The sequence below is a fragment of the Rhincodon typus genome, chromosome 2 (genome assembly GCF_021869965.1).
Source record: "Rhincodon typus isolate 14 chromosome 2, sRhiTyp1.1, whole genome shotgun sequence".
NCBI lineage: Eukaryota > Metazoa > Chordata > Chondrichthyes > Orectolobiformes > Rhincodontidae > Rhincodon > Rhincodon typus.
In genome coordinates, this window is record NC_063333.1 from 72,529,630 (window position 1) to 72,550,962 (window position 21,333).

Sequence of the window (21,333 nt, forward strand, 5' to 3'; positions counted from 1 at the left end):
GACTTGCCAAAGAACTACAACAGAAATAGAAATACTTAGTCCACAACAGTACCCACTCCATCCACTCATCCCAAGAATTCTTCAACATTATCAAGGACACCAGGATAGAAGAGGACGAGATGATGATATCCTTTGACATAATAGCACTGTTTACATCCATAAATGTCGTCCTAGCCAAAGAAACAATTGCCACACTGCTGGACGGATCAAGTAAGCAGGCAACCTAGGATACCAACAACATCAATAATGACATCACCATGAAACCACTAGATCTGTGCCTCACAACCCACGTCACCTTCAATGACAGCATATACAAACAAATCACTGGAACACCAGTGAATCCCTAATATCAGGACTGATTGCAGAAACAGTAATGCAAAGGTTAGAATGGACAGCGCTCCCCACTATACAACCCAAACCTTGGATCGATATGTAGATGACATCTTCATGATTATTAAACGCACAAAACTAGAAAGACCACACATATGGACCAGATACTCAATTACACTAGCAACTACCCCAAAGCCCACAAACGGAGCTGCATCAGGACACGATTTAAATGAGCCACAACACATTGCTGCAACCCGGAACTATGCAAAGCAGGCCGTTATCTCCAAGACAAACCACAACAGGAAGACACAACACGACCAGACTCACTAATCACCCCACCATACATCAAGTACATTTCAGAGATGACAACAAGACTACTCAAACTGTTAGGTATCAGAGTTGCCCACAAACCGATAACCACCCTATGACAGCTACTGATGAACGTAAAGGAACCCATACCCAAGACCAGCAAAACCAGGGTAATATACAAAATACCATGCAAGGACTGTGAGAAACACTACATAGGCCAAACTGGAAGAACATTGACAATACAAACACATGAAGGTCAACTAGCCACCAAGAGACACGACCAATTCTCACTTGTCTCCCTACACTCAGACAACGAGGGACACGAATTCGACTAGGACAACACATCCATAATTGCACAAGCCAAACAGAGACACAGCAGGGAATTCCTGGAGGCCTGGTATTCCAACTGGATCTCCATCATCAAACACATTGAATTAGACCCTGTATACAAACCACTGCGAAACTAAACTGAAGTAATACCAATCACCCCAGCAAACTGAGACATATAAATAACAAGTGGGACAGAGAATACTGATGCTTCACCGGAGGTGCAGTGATGATGTTACCTAGCAGAGTGACAAAATGTTTGCAACCAAACCCGTTGGCTCGGCAAGCATGTCTACAACCTCATGTTCAATTTTTGCCAGTGGAATTTGGTTCTAATTTCATCTGTAGATCGATGTTGAAGTAGGTAGACCTATTCCTTTAACTTCTTAAATATTTTGGGTTTCCTCCCTTCTTAGTGATTAAATAATTGGTGAAACCGGCTGTTTCACTTCCTCAACTATGTTACCTGAAGATTCATTCTTTCTTGATGTTATACTTTTTGTTGATGTTGGAGTTCTTCTTTAGACAGTGGGAATATTAGACAATTTACATGACTCCCGCCGTTCCTAATCCCCTCAGCCCCTAATGGCAGACTCCAATTTGGAATAGACAATGGTTCACAATACTGTACAGCATTAAGACTAATTACAGTTACAAATGCTTCCATTGACTTGAGTGATGAATCTGGTATAGTTCCTGTCTGTTTGTTTTCATTTTCTATGAACTTTTTTATCACTTGGAATCTGAACTATCTTCAGCGCTGATAAACAGTGGAGAACATTTCCACCCAACCACTACAGACACAACTTTCTATCTCATTTACAGTATGAAACAACCCAAGCTACAAACCTTCTTGAAAACTTTTAAAATTGAACATGTGATACATACAACTCCGCAGAAGATAAACAACATGCAAAGATCCAAAATACTGCAAAAGAAAAAATAAATCACCTCCTATAGCAGGCACCATACCAACAGCTACAAAGAATAGATATGCATCCCTGAAGTGCTCCATCCAAGAGTTACAAGAGGTTAAAGAGACCGCTCGTTCAAGAGACAACTACAGACCTGTGACAGACAGGAAAATAGTCCATGCCTGCTGTCTTATACCCAGCAAGCTAACATTCTTTCAAGTCTAAAGAGAACACATTTGAGGAGCAAAATGAAACCTCTAGATCAGCGGAATTTGTGGGGTCAAAGACGTTGTGGGAGATGGTGTAGTGGTAAATTTAAATATATAAAATAGTGTATGACAATTTCAATAATTGTATGGCAAAAGGGTGAGTGAGGGGTGCTGTAAATGCATTTGAAAGGTATAAAGACAGTATCTTTTTATTTTCTGTATTTCTTAATGTAAGCTGAAATGGGCAAAGAACTACTTTAAAAACCAAGGATTGGTGAGGGATTGCTGCCCTTTTTCGAAGGAAGTAACCTGACTCTCATTGTAAGTTTGCACAGCTGCTGGTTCAAGCAGTAGTGAAAGGTTTGCAAATAAGCTAGAGCCAAGAGCTCTGTTCAAATGGAGATTCAGCCAGTAACAAATTGCTGATTGTTCTGTGGAGTAGTGACAAATAATCAATGACAAAATCTTCTGTCTACCAACAAATGTGTGATTGGTTCCCAGATATCTGTATATCTTGGGGTTATGAACAAGACTGGGAGAAACCATCAGATCTCCACAAGCTCAGGAGCTGTCTGTGTCCCCTGCAGAAAAATGCGTCTTCTCCTGAAGAAACTCAGTTTATTTTTCCTCCAATTGCTGTAACTTTTAAATAATAAGGCAGAGACCTTTATAAAAAGTGAGCCAATCACCCTGTGTACACTGAAAAGAAGTGAAAGCATCTGGAGTAGAAGTATTGAGAAAAATATTCTGAGCAGCACAAAAATGATCTCAGCAAATCCTGTGAACAGAGACCACTGAACTACTTTCCCAGTTCGGGAAAAGGTGTTAGAGTTTTAACTAGTAGAGTTACATACGGGCGTTTCTTAATTGATAGAGATAGTAGGAACTGCCGATGCTGGAGAAGCTGAGATAATAAGGTGTAGAGCTGGATGAACACAGCAGGCCAAGCAGCATCAGAAGAGCAGGGAAGCTGATGTTTTGGGTCTGGACCCTTCTTTAGAAATGAGGGAGGGAAAGGGGATTCTGAAATAAATAGAGAGAGAGGGGGAGGCGGATGGAAGGTGGATAAAGGAGCAGATAGGTGGAGAGGAGATGGATAGGTCAAGGAGGCGGGGATGGAGCCAGTAAAGGTGAGTGTAGGTGGGGAGTTAGGATGGGGGTTGGTCAGTCAAGGGAAGACGGACAGGTCAGGGAAGCAGGGATGAGGCTGGTGTAGGTAGGGGGTGGAGGCTGGTGGTAGGTAGGGGGTGGGAGTGGGGTTAGATCAGTGAGGTGGGAGGAGCGGATAGGTGGGAGAAAAGACGGACAAGCCAAGGAGGCAGGGACGAGCTGTGCTGGTTTTGGGATGAGGTAGGGGGTGGGGAGATTTTGAAGCTTGTGAAGTCCACATTGAGACCATTGGGCTGCAGGGTTCCCAAGTGAAATATGAGGTGCTGTCCCGGGTGGCATCGTTGTGGCACCGGAGGAGGCCCAGGATGGACATATCGTCCAAGGAGTGGGAGGGGGAGTTGAAGTGGTTCGTGACTGGGAGGTGCAGTCGAATGTCACGAATTTCTTAATTGTTTACCTGTTAGAGTCTATTTATTTGTAATAACTTGTAATTCTTGTTAAGTACAGAAACCAGACACATACTTTCTGTCAACCTGGATCTGAAAGTCAGGTATATTGGGGAGTTTGGTCTACTTTATAAAAATCTTTAACATTTGTAATGACTCAAATCTTGATTTCCGGCGTGCTACCGCATTGAGGTGTAAAAATGGGTTAATTCTTGATTCGGTAAACACCACACACTGTGATGATAACACAGAGACTAAGTTAGAGTAAAGGAGTTAGTAGTAGATTGACCTGGACTCGAGAACAAAAACAAAGTTGCTGGAAAAGCTCAGCAGGTCTGGCAGCATCTGTGAAGGGAAAAACAGAGTTAACGTTTCGGGTCTGGTGACCCTTCCTCAGAACTCCTCAACGGACCTGAAATGTTGGCTCTGTTTTTTCCTTCACAGGTGCTGCCAGACCTGCTGAGGTTTTCCAGCAACTTTGTTTTTGTTCCTGATTTACAGCATCCACAGTTCTTTCGGTTTTAACCTGGACTTAGTGTGCTCTTAACAATATGGCCATATTGTGTGATCTGCCAATTCTTGCAACAATGCAATAAAACTCTTCTAGTTAGACCAAAAATGTGACTCTCCTAATCCACACAAGATCACTTCAAGCTTGAAGGAAATGACTGCAACTTTCCGTTTAAGTTTGGGTTCTTGGAATTCTTTAAGTTAAATGTATGGGTTTGTCTGTGTGTTTGGAGCTAACAATTCGCTCTTAAAAACAACAGCATAATTTTGAGTGAGAGGAAGTTGCCCAGAGTTCTTAGGGAATTACCCAGAGGGCTTATGGCGAGAACTTTCCAGACTGACTTTCTTTGGTTGGATCTGTGCTGTGAAGACCTTTGAGAGAGAAGCATGTATCAAGTTTCAAAGTGCTGAGAAGTCTTTCAATGGTTCAATGTGTCCTAAGCAGCATTCCTAAGAAAAGGAGATTAATGTAATGAAATGATTTTACATTAATATGTTATTAATCCCACATTGGAGTGTTGAAATGCAGTCGGTGGGCAAGATGCAAGGTTTTTGAAAAAGTTTTGAAATTTTTGAAAAAAATAATGGCATTGAAGTTGTTTCAGGGATAGTAAGCACTGAAAGTAAGTTAGGAGCATAATAGTTAAGAAATAATTATCTACATTTCCAGCAGATTAATTGAAATTTTCATTATTTCAAGACCATCAAAGCATTAAAAATGAAAATTGTCTTTCAGGATAGTAATGAGCTGGATTGGCTGTTACTAGAGGTAGAGCATTAGAAGTTTTCAGACTTCCCATGAAGTTTGTAAGCTGTACCAGGGTGTATTGATTCTGTTACAAAGCTGTTGTTTCTGTTCAACCAGTAGAGTGCTTAGGTTACTTCTATTTATGTGTTTAAATATTTTTGATTCTGTGTGGGGCAAAAGAGCATTTTTTTAGGTTTGTCTTCATTTTGTTGTTAATAAGATTTTTAATTTATTTTCAAAGACAGCAAGATTGCATTCTTAAGTTTTAATAAAAGATCACTTTGGCAACAAACATTGTAAAAGATTGTGATCTGTCCAGCCAGGTTCCTGTCAGTGATGTGACTTGTCTGATCTTCGTATTAACAAAGCTTTGTTACCTCATAACATTAGGCCACTAGGTCCTAATAACGACATAACAAACTTTCACATTAGACTGTTTTACGACAAATTACGATAAACGTTGAGAAAACATAATTTGAGGACGATACAGATGTTTTAAGTTACCAAACAGAACCTTCCCCTTCCATTTTTAGTTAAACTGAAAATCCCAATTCATAATTATCCTTTATACTATTCCTTAGGTAGAGGTTCGGTTCTCCTGGAACCAGTCTAAAATGATTGTTATTCCCCTGAACTGGTAAACTTAGAATTATGCCCTTTATGTCAGGTTCTAATCTTATTTAAACTGTCATCTGCTTCCAGTAATCTTCATAACACCAGTGCGAATTCTAACTTGGGTAGCTCTTATTGGATTCCAAGAATGTAAGTTTCAGTTAGGGACTTCTATTGTTATACCTTAATACAAAAGAATTGTCAGTCATTTCAAAAGTGTTTCTTGCTGATGTGGAAAACATATGTGTAAGCAAGATACATTTGAGTCCACTACGGATCACACAGCTGTGGTCACACATTTATGGAACAGTGATTTAGATGACCTATAGAAGATAAACACCAGATAATCTATTTGCATTAATTTATTTTTACAAGTATATGCATGATGTAAACTGTGATTCACATATAATTTTTTATGTTATGTGGTAAGCTTGGGTCTGGTTTTGGAACTCGTAGCTGGAGCTTTTTTTCTGTGTCTGAAGTTAATAGTTAATGTATAAGTATTTCTGTAACCATGGTGATTTCTTTTAGAAACAGATTTTGAAGCCTGGCTGTAGAGTGAATGAATTTGTGCATTAATGAACTTGTGTGTATTTTAGATTGATTGTGACCCAGCATGGTAAGTAATGGGGCCTCAAAGGTTTGTTAGAGAACTCTGGATTCTGGAGTTTTTTTAAGCTCAAGGGAAACAGCTATAATGGAGAGACTTTACCTGAGTTTTCCTTTTAAATTTGAGTAGTGTTAGTCCTGGGAAGACCTTGAAACAGAATGGCTGTATACAGCAGTGCTTCTGAATAGAAAAAGATAGATTTAATGAATTAAATAACCTTGGAGTAAAAAAGTTACTGTTTATCCCAGACCAAACATTTTGGGATAAAAACCTGGAAGTTATTTTATAAGCTAAGTATATTCAAGCTCAGATATGTGGTAGCTCCAGGGAGAAGCTATCGGAGTTGAAGTGTCTTAAACCTGCCAGTGTTTAGCTGGATTTTGGAGGGATCTATGTCTTTCTTGTAAAGCAACAGCTATGGAGTGATTCTGGGCTTAAAGCAGCAATGTTGTGGTGAAATTAATTACACAAAATTTGGCTTTGGCTTTGGAGGTTTCTAAGAGTTTTCTGGAAGTGGAAGATGTAACAGTACGCTATTATAAAATCTTTGACTAAAGCTAAACTGTGGGACATAGTGGAAAAGTGTAGGTAGACATAAAAGCAGGAAATCATAGGGATGGGATACTTCAGGAATTTTACCACATTTAGAATTGGTAGAAAAGAAACCTGAAACTGGGATGTTGCACCTGGAATTAACTAAGAAATAGTTAGAAATGAAAAGTCTTCCATTTGAGGAGAAAGGAAAGCAGAGAGAAATCAAATTAAGAAAACGTGAACTCCAAAAAGTTAAGGGACATGGGTCAGCAAAAGAAAATCTTAGATTAAAGGAGGGAAAAAATGCATTCGTACCCAGGTGATAATTCACATTCCAGCAAGGCATTTGATATAGCCAAGAATCTGTGCTTAGTGCCTCAGTTTAATGTGGATGGAGTCGAAAGGTAGTTGACTGCGTTTTGAGAAGGTCGCTAAGTAGATCAGATTGCCAAAAAAGATTTGGACCATAATGTTACAAAATGTTTTCACATGTACAGCTATGACTGTGCATGCAAGCTTGTCAGAAGAACAATCTACAGTCTATGATGCTGTAAAGGAGGCAGTTCTCAATGCTTACAAGCATGTGCCTCATGCTTCTCAATTGAAATGTAGGTTTGCAAGAAAGACACTGAATCAGAATTTGTGGAATTTGTGACAGAGAAAATGTTGTGTGATCAGTTTTTTAGATCATTCAAGCCGAAGAAAATGTTTAAGAATGTAAGGAAAATTATACTCACAGAAAAATTCAAAAATAGCATTTCCTGCATATTTAAGAACTTATTTAAATTAGTATCTAGTATGCAAGATCAGAGAAGCAGCAGTTCTGGCAGATAGCTGTGTTATCTTGCATTGACTGTTAAAATGGGTAGATGATCATATGGAAATTCACAAGGTGATTATAGGTATAGAAGGTCTATGAATGGAAGAAGTATTAGTTTTAGAGAACAGACAGAGGATGTCAAAGTAATAAAGGAGAAAGACTGGAACCAAAATGTTATGTAAAGAAATTAGCATACTTTCATTGTAATAAGATTGGACATACCAAAACTACTTGGCTGGAAATTGAATGGATTAGCGATTGTAGTAATGGCAAAACTTAAGGAGCATTCAGGTAAAAAGGCAACAGGAAAGGAAGCAAGTACTAAAAGCTGTAAGGAGAGATGGCTCTGGACAGTCATGAAAATTCTTTTTCGAAGATTGATAAGGAGAATCAGGCTTCTGGAAGCTCTGAGTATTTTATTTCAAAAAAGGAGGTATTTCCTTGTGCTTCAAATTCAGGAGGCAAAGCAGTAAGGAGGAAAAATGCAAGTTAGTCACTGATGCTGTTGGTTATGCTATTTGTTTTCCATAGAGGTTGATGATGGAGAAAATATTAATTGGAGGTATATAGGAGGTTATAACCCAGTCTGATTATACGGAGTTGAATTAAGTGACTCGGTAAATGAAAAAGTGATTGTTGGAGTGAAACAAATTCCTGAAAGGGATTTGATATCATCTTGGGAATGACCTGCAGGTTAAGAATATTGGCTTCACCAAAGGTGGTAGAAGAACCAAAGGAAGTAAAAGAATCTGAAATGTACAAAAAGAAATTCCTAGATTATTTCTTGACTGTCATAACCAGGTCTTGGGCCCATAAAATTGAATGGGAAGAAAAGGGATCTACGAAAGAGGGAGATGATTTGGAAATTCTGTTATCAGAAAAATATTTGACAATCTAACTAAAAAGGATGAAATTCAAGGAGAATGAGGCTGTCATGTTTAGTTCATATTCTTTCATAGAAACGCAGTGAATTTGGAATTAAAATAGCTTACTTAGGATCTGAATCAAAAACATATCTGACTGTCATTATGTGAAAAACAAAATCTTAATGAAGAAATGGAAACCATCTTAATACCAGCCAATGAGGAATGGCAGTGGTTCCATCTGAGCATTGGGTGAGATTTTACAAATGGCTTGTAAGATTCCAATGGCAGGTCATTTAGGTGTTACAAAAATATAGGCTAAAACATGAAGCATTTTTATTAACCAGGACACAAAAAGATATAGTTAAATTGTGGATGTTTCTACAGAATTTCCCAAAGCAGTATCTTTAGGAAAGTGTACTGTGAAAATGGCAATGGAAAAGTTTTTGTTTTGACAGGGTATAGACTACCTAAAGCAATATAATTAGATCAAATGTTATGTGTTCTGAAGAATAAATACTGGTGTCGAAACATTAACTCTGCATTCTGTCCATAGATGCTACCAGACCTGCTGAGTTCTTCCAGCAATTTCTGTATTTATGTTGCAAATCTTATATCGTAGGTATTTAGTGATGACTTATTCATGAATTAAACAATTCACATCTTCTGCGTATCTGTCTAAGGAGCCTTGATGAATTTCTGTAGTAAACCTCCTGTGGATAATACACACCATCTGCTACAGAGCGTTGATTATGGAGATGGTAGACGTTTGTGAATGTCGTGCCAGTCAAGTGGGCTGTTTTGTTCTGGATGGTGTCAGATTTCTTGAGTGTTTTTGGAGCTGCACTGACCCAGGCATGTGGAGAGTATACTATCACATCCCTGACGTGTGCCTTGTAGGTGGCATACAGGCTTTGGGGAGTCAGGAGGTGAGTTACTTGCCACAGGATTCCTAGTCTCTGAACTGCTCTTGTGGCCACTGTATTTATACGACTGGTCAGTTCAGTTTTTGGTCAGTGAACACCCCCGGAATGTTGATAGTGGTGGACTGATGGTGATGCCATTGACTGTAAAGGGGCAATGGTTAGATTCTTTTCTGTTGGAGATGGATGTTGCCTTTCATTTGTGTGATGCAAATGTTACTTGCCACTTGTCAGTCCACACCTGAATTTAGTCAAAGTCTTATTCATTTGGACATGGACTGCTTCAGTCTAACTAACTAACTAACTGCTTTAAAGCCTCTAAAAAGAAATAAAACCATGATGACTACCTGGCATTAACCTAAGCACCAAAACGACAATAGCAGACTCAGCCCTGCCAACTCTGCAAACTCCTCCTTACTAACTCCTTACTGCCAGTGTCAAAGTATGAAAGTTGTCCCAGACTAGTCTGATATATTCGTAATCAGGGAATCATGCCTTTCTGACAATACTATTATAATCTGTTGAACTATCCTATCAGTGGGACAGGCCACAGAACGGAAATTGATGCAGGAGGAAATTGCCCGGGGAGTCCTCAGCATTGACTCCGGATCCCACAAAATCTCATAGAGTCATACAGCACAGAAACAGACCCTTTGATTCAACCAGTTCATGCCAAATATAATCCCAAACTAAGATAGCCCCACCTCCCTGCTCCTGGCCATATCCCTCCAAACTTTTTCTTTTCATGTATCTACCCAAATGTCTTTTAAACATTGTAATTGTACCCACATTCACCACTTCCTCAGGAAGTTCATTCCACACGCGAACTACACTGTGTAAAAAAATTTGTTCCTTGTGTCTTCTTTAAATTTCTCTCCTCTAATCTTAAAAATGTGCCCCTAGTCTTGAAAGCCCCCATCCTAGGGAATAGACAACTATCATTAACCCTATCTATACCCCTCATGATTTTGTAAACTTCTATAAGGTCATCAATCAACCTCTTGCGCTCCAGTGAGAAAAGTCTCAGTCTATCCAGCCTTTCTTTATAACTCAAACCTGGCAACATCCTGGTAAAATCATTCTGCAAGATGGTGGCAGAGTAGGGTGCTCCTGTCGGAGCTCCTCTGCTTCGCCTGTTCTTTTTCTTCCTTTTTCCTTTTATTCCTTTTTTTCCTTCTTCTCTCCCCTAGCACCAGAGCTGGCAGCAAGTCCAGGGCAGTGAGCCCTCATGTCCTGAAACACTGTGAGCAGTGAGCTCTGCAGCAGCAAGTGGACTTTGAGCCCAGAGCAGCGCGGAGAAGAGCCCCGAAGCAGCACGTGGGAAAGCAGCCCCGGAGCATCTCACAGGCACGAGTGCGAGCAGGCAGTGTGAATGGAAGCAGTCGGGAGGAGGGGCTTGAGGCAACTGATGTGAGTGCGGGAGCAGGCACCCTCTGGCGGCGACAGGGGCCGAGTCCCTGGAGCAACGTGGGAGGGTGGGGGACAGTGACGCCAGTCCTGGAGCGACACAGGGACGAGGTACAAATCCCTGTCCCATACGACTTAATCTGGTTGAGTGCCGGTGAGGAACAGACTGGAGGCTGGAGCAATGCGGGACAATTGCTGGACTTGGGCCTGGTGCCACATGCTGAACTGCTATTATCGGACTGTAATTTAAAACCTTTTCACTATGTTGTAATTACCTTTATAAGTCATGCTTATGCTTTCCTTTAATCCTCTTTGGGTCAGACCACTAATTTTTTTTTAACTCTCTAAGGTTTATACCAAAGTGCCTGTATCTAAGATGGCGCCATTAAAAGGCAGCCATTTTAAAAAAACCTTTCACTGTACTCTATACTTCTGTATGGTAGTAGAAGTGACAATAAAGGAATTCTAATAAAAAATCTCTTCTCAACCCTCTCCAGCTTAATAGTATCCTTCCAATAACTGATGGTCAAAAATGGGTATTGTAACCTCCTACTGATTACTATGTACCACCCTCACCTTGGCTGATGAATCAGTACACTTGGAAGAAGCACTGAGGGAAGAGGGAAAGAGTACTTGACCTCATCCTTGCCAAACACCCTGCTGCAGATACATCTGTCCATGACAGCATCAGTAAGAATGCCTATTGCACAGTCCTTTTGAAGTCCCGGCCTCACATTGAGGATATCCTTGTCATGATGGGTCATCAGAAGCTGTAGATTTGTACTCAAACATGATATGCATGCCCATAGTCTGGCATATCCTCCACTCTACCATTACTATCAAGCTAGGAATTAACCCTGTTTCAGTGAAGTATGCAGGAGGGTATGCTGGGAGCAGCACCAGGCATATCTAAAAATGAGATGTCAACCTGTGCGTACAACACAAGATTACATGCATACCACACGGCATAAACAGTAAGTGGTAGAGAGTGGTAAACAATACCACAACCAACAGGTCTAGGGACAAAATACTGTGGGTGCTAGAAATCATAAACAAACGCACAGAAGGCTGGAGAAACTCAGCAAGGCTGTCAGTATCCATGCAGAGAGAAACAGCTAATATTTTGAGTTTGGTATGATTCTTCTTGAGAGTTGAGGTTTTCAGAGCTGAAAAAGAGTGACTGCCTGTGACATCAAGGCCACATTTGACTGAATGTAGTATCTATCAAAGAGCAGTATCAAAACTAGAGTCAATGGGAATCAAGGAAAATTCTCAACTGCTTGGAGTCATATCTTGCACAAAGCAGGATGTTTGTGTTTTTCATAGATTCATAGAATCCCTACAGTGTGGAAACAGGCCCTTCGGCCCAACAAATCCACACCGAACCTCAGAGCATCCCTCCCAGACCCATCCCCCTGTAAGCCACCTAATCTACACATCCCTGAACACTACGGGCAATTTAGCATGGCCAGTCCACCTATCCTGCACATCTTTGGGCTGTGGGAGAAAACCGGAGCACCCAGAGGAAACTCACGCAGACACGGGGAGAATGTGCAAACTCCACATAGACGATCACCCAAGGGTGGAATCAAACCCGGGTCACTGGTGCTGTGAGGCAGCAGTGCTAACCGCTGAACCACCGTGCCGCCCTATTGTTGGAAGTCTGTCATCACAGCTGTAAGATATCTCTGCAGGAGATCCTCAGGTTAGTGTCCTAGACGGAATCATCTGGTTACTTCATCAGTGATCTTCCATCCATCATAAAGTCAGAAATTGAGTCTTCACTGTTAATTACACAATGTTCAGCACGACTCACAATTCCTCAGATACTGAAGCACTCTGTGTCCAAATGCAGCAGTACGTGGAAAATATTCAGCCTTGGCCTGACAAGTGGCAGGTAACATTTGCACCAACAAATGCCAGACATCTCCCGCAAAAGAGAATCTAACCGTCACCCCTTGACATTTATTGACATCACTGAATCGCCACTGTCAACATGGTGGGTGCCACCATTGACCAGAAACTGAACTAGACTAACCATGTAAGTACTGTGGCTTCAAGAGCAGGTCAAAAGCTAGGAATCCTGCTCTGCATCACTTACCTCCTGACTCCCCCAAACCTGTGTGATATCTACAGTGCCCAAGCCAGGGGTGTTTGCAATTTCAGTAACACTCAAGAAGCTTGACAGTATGAGGGACAAAGCAGTCTGCTTGGTTGGCACCACACCCTCAAAGATTCATTCTCTCTCCCTCCAGCACGTACCAGCAGCTGGGTTTATCGTTGACAAGAAGTTCTTCAGAAATTCACCAAGGGCCTTAGCATCCTTCAAATCTGATCACTGTCATCTAGAAGGACAAGGGCACCAGATGTACGGGATTTAATCCTGCACCTGCCACCTGCAAATACTTCCCCCAGCCACTCACCATCTTGACTTGGAAATATATTGTTGTTCCTTCATAGTTGCTTGGACCTCCCTCTTTAACAGCCGTATGAGTGTTCCTGTACCACTGTACAGCAGCAGGTCAAGAACGCAGCTGCCTGCACTTCTCCAAAGCAGTTAGTAATGGGCAATGAATTCTGGCCCAGTCAGTGAAGCCTACATCCTCTGAATGAATAAAATAAATATAAGGGGATCTTTTGCCTGGATATATATTGTGCCATACCAGGTCTGTGAATATTTAATGTTGAAACTGAATTCAATTTTCCATTTCAGAATTGAAGAGGAAACTAACCTTACTTATTAAAATTTTGATGGCTCGTAAGGTATTCGAGAAAGAAACTTTGCTATAAATATTAAATTGTGTGCTACACGATCTATACTTTCTGTGAAGTGAGTTAACAATGGGGGTTTGGGGTATTGGGAAAGACGTTGGTTTGATGTTCGCTATATTATTATGAACATTTATGTTATTATGCAAATATGTTCACCACCAAAATTATTGTTGTTATTAATGTTGGTTGGTCTGTGCATTTCGAGCAGATATTGTTTTAATTTCCAATTTCTAAGATCACTGTTTTTCTTTTTATATGGAGTTTCCCATTGGTTTGAGGAAACTCATTAATCAAAACTGCTGCTCTTCCTTCTTTATCATTGACTCACTGCTTGCTTTTTAGCCATAACAGAGAAACTCTTTTCCAAGGAGGATGTACATTTGCTTTGATTGACATTAATAAATCTAATCCTTGTGTCTCTGTCCATTATAGGACTAATACCACAATTGATGGGTGTTGCACCAGAGAAAGCTATAAAACTTACTGTAAGTGTTGTAAATATATTCTTAAAATTATTATTTAACTTTACAAAGTATTATGTCATGCTTACTATAGAAGTGTTTGATTCTCTGATGTTGCATCTGAATTTATGTTTGGACACTTTGCCATCATATATGGTTATGTTGACTGCTATAAATATTTGCTGTCGACCCTTCTCAGTCCCCATGGCTGGCAGCTTGCAGCAGGCAGGACTAATATCCCTGGAGTCCTTGATCCCAAAGAAATACCTAACACTAGCTTGTTAAGTACCTGACTGCCTGAGATGCGACAGGCCTTCCTAAAAAAAAGAGGCAATGCAGGAGTTTTACCAGCTCTGTAGCAGGGGATACCATGTAACTCCACAAGATGCCGCCCTATGAATACATTTTCCTCTCTAATTTTCTTTCTTTTGTTCTCGCGAAAATTGTGGGATCAAGATCAGAGATATTAATTGTGTAGAGTGGAATTTTTCCCATCTCAGGCACCCAAAGTGAAATCTTGGCAGCAAAGATTCCACTGAGACATTTGAAACAACAGCTCCAGGTCTTCCCTAAGTCCAAAGGGACTGACATCCTGCCCACTGAGAGCTGACAGCCAGTCAGAGTTTGTCAGTTCTGTTGCATAGGACAGTCACCGGAGAGATAGTGACTGCTGCCTGTATGACACCCATCCAGAGTCTATGATCATCACTGCTTCCCAGAAAGAGGTATGTGACGATGGGAGGGGGAGCACAGTTGAGGGGTGCTTTTAACAAGATCTTCTCAACTGCCTCCCCTAACCAAGACTGGAGGACCTTAAGCCTTAAGTGAGCAAATAAACTTGCTGCTGTGGGCTTAATTGATCACCTCATGCCATTCTCCCCTTAAATGCTTCCCACCTGGAGAGGGCTCAAGATTAGACTTCAAGCATTCTGGGGTCAGTCATAGTTTTGTGCTGTACTGTGTAATCTACATGATTCCCAGTACAAAAGAGTATTCCCATTTTGGCGATTTTGATTTCTGTCTTTCACAGCAGCTGGTCAGCACCTTCTGAGTGAGATTGCCCATTAATGCAAGATTAAGATCCATTCTATGCTGTACCCTCTTGTCCATTGTACACTGAACTGGGACTGCTGAAACACTTTGAGACGGTTGCTTTATAGCCATCAAACACAGATATTAATTCTTCCATCCTGAGCTGGATTTAAATCCTGCTTCCAGAAATGAAAAGTAGTGACTTATACTAGGTTTTATTTCTTAGAAATGTTACTTCCCAAGGAACAATTCTTTGTAAATTTGACTAGATAACATCAGGGAGCTGTTAGTGAGGGATTGCTGCGTACATGTGAAGTTTTAAGATAAATCCAGAATGAAAAGTATTGATAAGCTTTCTGTTACTGTTGACAGTTCCATAATAATGGATTTTGTAGATGGATTTCATTCAGTCTGATTCAAAATATTTTGTTTAATCTTAGACAAATGATTTTGTAAGAGACAGGTTTATTCGGAAAGATGGCTCCGTTGCAATTGCAGCAGAAATACTTGCTGGTGGTTGTGTGAGTATTAGTCTTTATGATTTAATTTGTTGATCTTCTACTGTGATCTTCGCGTGCAAAAGTTTTTAAAAATTCTTTTCCTTCCTGTAACTGTAGTTTTTTTATCTTAGCATTCAAGGAAAACTCACATTGTCACTTCCTGATGCATAGGTCTAGCATAGCAAATGGCAGTTTCATTGTGGACTTGCTAGGTTTTCTAAAACCAAACATTAAATATGTGGTAGGATGTAAGTGTTGATGTTTTGTTAATTTGGAATTGGTGTAAGAAAGAGCTCAGGAAAAAATGGTCCTTGGTGTTGTGATTGTAACAAAGTCAGCAAGGTGGACCTCCATAGAACATGAGTTCCCTAAATAGGGCTGTTAATCTGCTGCAAACAGGGAGCCCTGGTCAACCGATAAGAACAGGAGTGTCAGACATCTTATTCACACTGAGAGCTGGTTGTGAGAGAACTGGATCAGCGTCAAGGACTCTCCATGTGTAAATAAAGGGTGACTTGGTGACAGATTTCAGCCTGTGTGCAGTTATTTGGGGGCTGGTGAATATTTTATCCAGAAAGACTTGCATTTACATGCTACCTTTATGGCCTAAGGATGCCACAAGAGCTGAATTTATAATTGTGATGACTAAAGTAATGTCAGAACATGGTGACGCTGCTAGAAATGTACATTTAGAAAAATTGATCAGACTTTTAATAAATGTTTTTATAAAAACTAATACACAAAATGGACAAACAGAGGCTGCTGCCCCAGCTCCAGGTACAGGCCTCACTTGTTGCTGGTACAGGCCTCACCCACTCCAGGTGCACATTTCCTCCTCCCACTGCAGGCTTCACCCTGCTCCAAGTACAGGCCTTGCTCCTCTCCTTGTGCAGGCTTCACCACCTGCAAACCCCAAGGGCCCCGCCCCCAACCCCGACATGCACGCACGCACGCACACACACACGCATGCGTGCAGGCATGCACACAGACACCTCGAAGTCTCCATCCCCCGTGCCTGGTTCAGACCTGCTCTGCCCACATCAGAACTCTCCCTGCTCCCAGTGCAGGCCTCAGACTACTTTCTACAGCCCACCCCCAAAATACTGGAATTCAGCAATACTGGGAAGAAATCAGATTACGGGAGGTAAATGTATGGAACTGTAAATAGGTATACTTAGTATTGAATAGAACATAGCTTTCAAGCTCAACTCACCTCAATGTCAGACAATTATTGTGCTACTTTTTTTTGAGCACGCAGTTGGGCATAGAAATTGAACTAACTGCAGTAAATAATGTGTGGCAAAGCCTTCAGAATGACTTTCATTTTGGCAATGAAATTAGTGAAAATTCTTCTTCATTCGGTAGCGGAATATGTGTTTAAATTTTCAGTTCTCATTTAATAAGAAGTCTGAACTGAGCAAACAGAAAATGCTGGAGAAACTTGGCAGGTCTAGCAGCAACTATGGAGAAGGAAGTAGAATTAACATTACAAATCCAATATATATGACTATCCTCTGAAACTGAAAGGGGCTAGAAAACTAGGCATTGTTATACAGTAAAAAGCAGGGGGGAGCAAGTAGAATATATGGTAAAGATACCCTAAAGAACAGGTCGATAGAGTCTTAATGATAATAGGGAAGGGATATAGATGCAGTTTAGGTGTGAATGGTAGGTGTTAATAGCAGAAAGTAAGTCAGCTCTGCTAAGAACAGAACCACGCGCACACGAGACTGCAGGCTTGGGATGGTAATCAAAATGGATCACCCGTCAGTTTCCGATGCTCCAGGGAAAAGCCTATTCAGCCTCTGCCTGTAGCTCCCTCTAGTAGATTGAATGAGGTACAAATAAACGGTACTTGATGTGAAATTACAGACAGGATCAAACGCGGACTAGGTGACCGCTCTGCAGAACACCTCCAATCGGTCAGACTGAATGACTGATCTTCAACTCATGTGCAACCACAGAAGAAGAATAATGCAGATCTGTGCTAGTTTCCCATGGACCTGTCATAATACATACACCTTGCACAACTCTTTAGAAGCTCCAGCCCAAATTGTTGGATCATTCCTCAGTTAGGAGGTCTTTCCTCTGCTTATAAGGAGATGACAATAATGCTAACACCCAATATGCCATTCTTAAAAATCGCTTCAACTGTTTTAACCAATCTTGAGAGCTCTGCAAGGCACACCCCAAAAAGTGTCACAAATAACAATGGTCTGTTGTATATTGCTCAACTTAATGCTGCCACACAGATATTGCAAGGGGAAGATCAGGATGAGAAGCAGCACCACTTGCCCAATCCCTCCTCAGATGAGGAGGATTGCGACTGTCCAATGTGTGAAGAAGAATCTGTGAATTCAGAGAGAAACACAAAACCAAAGAACTGCGGATGCTGGAAATCAGAAATTGCTGGAAAAACTCAGCAGGTCTGGCAGCATCTGTAGAAAGAAAGCCAAGTTAACATTTCAGTTCTGAAGAAGGGTCAATAGATCAGAAATATTAACTTTGCTTTCTGTCTACAAATGCTGCCAGATCTGCTGAGTTTTTCCAGCAATTTCTGAATACCAATGAGCCGCTCATGGATAGAGAAAAACAAAACTGCAGATGCTGGAATCCAAAGTAGACAAACAGGAGGCTGAAAGAACACAGCAAGTCAGGCAGCATCTGGAGGAAAGGAGAAGTCAACATTTCAGGTATTAGTCCTGAAATACGTTACCTGAAACGTTGACTTTTCCTTTCCTCCAGATGCTGCCTGGTTTGCTGTGTTCTTCCAGCCTCCTGTTTGTCTAGCCATTCATGGTGGTCAGGTCCATAGAGAGACCTGCCCGGGATGTTAGGGAAAACCTAATCTACAGAGAATGTGTGTAACAATGATGCATTGATGACCATTGTTCTAATCCCAGACCTCCACCACCTTCCTGGCTGTATAATTAACACTGCCATCTTTCTTGGCCACATATTTATATTGATTCATTGATGGATATTGCTGGCTACTACAGCATTTATTGCCTATTCTTAATTGTCCAGAAGGCATTTAAAAATCAACCACATTTCTGTCATTAATGTGGAGTCTCATATAGGCCAGACCAGGTAAGAATGGCAGGCTTCCTTCCCAATTATCTCTAAACCTGTTTCTTCTACCACTTATAATAGTGTGTGAAGCAGATTTTTCACATAGTTGGTGTTGAGTATTGCGTGAGTGCATTCAAATGTGATGGCCTCCATACCCAAAGCACTGTCATTGAAGTGTTTTTTAATAACTCCACCTGTCTCATTTACAGTGATTGTGTCATAAATGAGCCAATGTTCTCTGAATGAACAGATTTTTGGGAGGTGGGATTCCGCTGTACCTGTATTTAAAACCCAGCTTCACAGTGATCATCACAGAAATATAATATTAGATGACCATAAGACATAGGAACAGAAGTAGGCCATTCATTCCATCGAATCTGCACCACCATTCAATGAGATTACTGCTGATCTGATAAGCCTCCAATTTCCTACCTTTTCCTAATAATCCAGATCCCTTTACTGATTAAAAATCCATTTATATTAGCCTTGAATATTCTTAATGGCCTTGCCTCTACAGCTCTCTGTGGTAAAGAATTCCACAGACTCACCACCCTTAGAAGAAATTCCTCCTCATTTGTCTTCAATGGGTGACACTTTATTTTGAGATTATGCTCTCCGGTCCCAGACTGTCCCACAAGGAGAAGGAATCTCTCTGCATCTTCAAGATTCAATAAGTCACTTCCCATTCTTCTATACTTAAAGGAGTACAAGCCCAACCACCTCAACATTTCAGAAGAAAGTTCCTCCATGCTGTGGATCAACGTAGTGAAACTTCTCTGGACTGCCTCCAATTCCACTATATCTTTCCTTAGATGGAAGGGGACCAAAACTATTCAGTGTTCCAGGTGTGCTCTGACTAGTTAAATAAAGAACGCAAGAAAATGCAATACATTATTCAGGAATAATATCAGTATCTCTGTCTGCTCTTCAGCTATCATGGGCATGCCATGACAATTACCTTCTTGATATTTTGATAGACTACACCAAATCCCAACCATATCAAAGAATCACAGTAAATGAATCATATTGTGCATGCAAACTAGATGGAAAAATCACCTATGCCACCTTTGAGCTTATCATTTCTTAACTTTACTTTTACTTCTGTTTTTCCTAATAGCTATTTTGATACAACTAGCTGAAGTGGAGGCAGTCTACTCAATGTATTATTCGATTGCCTTGGATGACTGTTCCAGGCATCCTTTGAAAATGCAGAGTGTTGAAACTAACAAGTGCAGGCATGCCACGCTTGTGGTTTGAATTTTTGCACCCATTGGTGGAGGGTGTAAGGAAATGTTCAGGTGCAGCTAGTATGTGTTCCTCCTCCATCTGGCTGTTTGAAGGCACTCTGCTACCATCCTGAGGGAAGGGAACTCCAGGGAGGTTCAGGGATCTTGTTCCCTATTTGTCTAGATACTGATTCATGATGTTGCCATCTTCTCCTTGAGAGTGGGAGGCAACTGGAGAACTCCGAGGAAACCCATGCAGACGCAGGGAGAACGTGCAAATTCCACTGTCATCCAAGGCTGGAATTGAACCCAGGTGCTTAGCACTCTGAGGCAGCAGTGCTAACCACTGAGCCATCATGACGCCCATGCTGTTAGATATACATTACTGATAATCCCTTGAGAAAATTATTGAAAATGTGACCTTTGCAGGTCACAGCACATTGTTTACCCTCCTACTGAATTGGGTGCAGTGTGCCTGGTTACCCTTCGGTGGCTCTTCTCCTCGACCACCTCTGCCCAGGCTGCCTTGACCTGGTTGGAGGGCCTTCTTATACCATCTTCATGGAAAAACAGCTCTTGTCTCTCCCTGATGGCCTGGTGAAGAACCTGCATTGGGCTAGTTGGTTCCTCTCCAAAAAATATAACACTTCAAGCAATGGAGCATATTGGTAGCAATGCATATCCTCCATGTTTGAACAGAATGTTTTTTAAAAGGTGTGTACAGAAATACAGCATCATTAGCTGATGGCAGGTTACATCAATAAAGCGCATATCCCTCGCCACTAAATTTTGCTTATTTTGCATGCACTCCATTGGAACTTGGAATTTTAATTACAATCTCTCTCAGCCTTCCAGGATGGCACGGCACAGTACATAGTGTTTGAGCTTGTTGGAGCTGTCCACTCCAGGCCAGTGGCATTGTTTTCTCTATGTACTTTTCATCTTTTTTCTTTTTCCTTCATCTTTGAGGCCAAAGCAATCTTGGCACATTGGTGGTGTGGACCAGGACCCTGGCAGCGGCATGGTGCCCAGAGCCTGGACTTCTGGTGGTAGAAGGTCTGGAGCCTGGACTCCCAGCAGCAGTAGGCCCAGACCCTTGATTCTTGGCAGTGGCAGTGCCCAGAGCGGGAATTCTGGCGGCAGTAGTCCTTGAACCTGGTCTCTTGCTGGTGTTGGCAAGGCAATGGCAGCAGCAGAGCTGGGGTCTTCTAGGGCATTTATGTCACCATTCCTGTTCCTGGAGTGGGACTCCTTGAGGACCAGAATCCCTTGCAGAGACCTTACAGAGCCCTGGAGCCATTCTTGAGACGCACTTTGAACAGATGGTGAACTCTTATTTAAGTAATTACCTTTTTCCTTATTGTAACTCAAAATGGTGCCAGATTGTGGTGACAAAACACTTTTCACTGTATCTTCAAGATATATGTGACAATAAATTATTCATTCATTCAGTCGAGTGGGAATAGGCAAAAAGAAATCAGAAGTTACACTCTGTTCTAGTTAAGACATCACAAATGAGAACCTGTTAGCAAAATCTGGCCATTGAGTATGTAAAATGTGTTTGACTTGAAATCTGTAGGGTTTGTATTGAACTTCTT

General features: G+C 41.2%; 1 protein-coding gene across 3 annotated transcripts in view; it reads left to right on the forward strand.

Moving 5' to 3' along the window:
* The window catches only part of LOC109919150 (calcium-binding mitochondrial carrier protein Aralar2), a 222,699-nt gene that overhangs the window by 154,165 nt on the left and 47,201 nt on the right, over positions 1-21,333 (forward strand). For all 3 annotated transcript variants that reach the window (XM_048617775.1, XM_048617779.1, XM_048617785.1), the window contains exons 11-12: positions 13,877-13,929; positions 15,378-15,458. In XM_048617775.1, the coding sequence (XP_048473732.1) occupies positions 13,877-13,929; positions 15,378-15,458 (134 nt within the window). The remainder of the gene's footprint in view (positions 1-13,876; positions 13,930-15,377; positions 15,459-21,333) is intronic.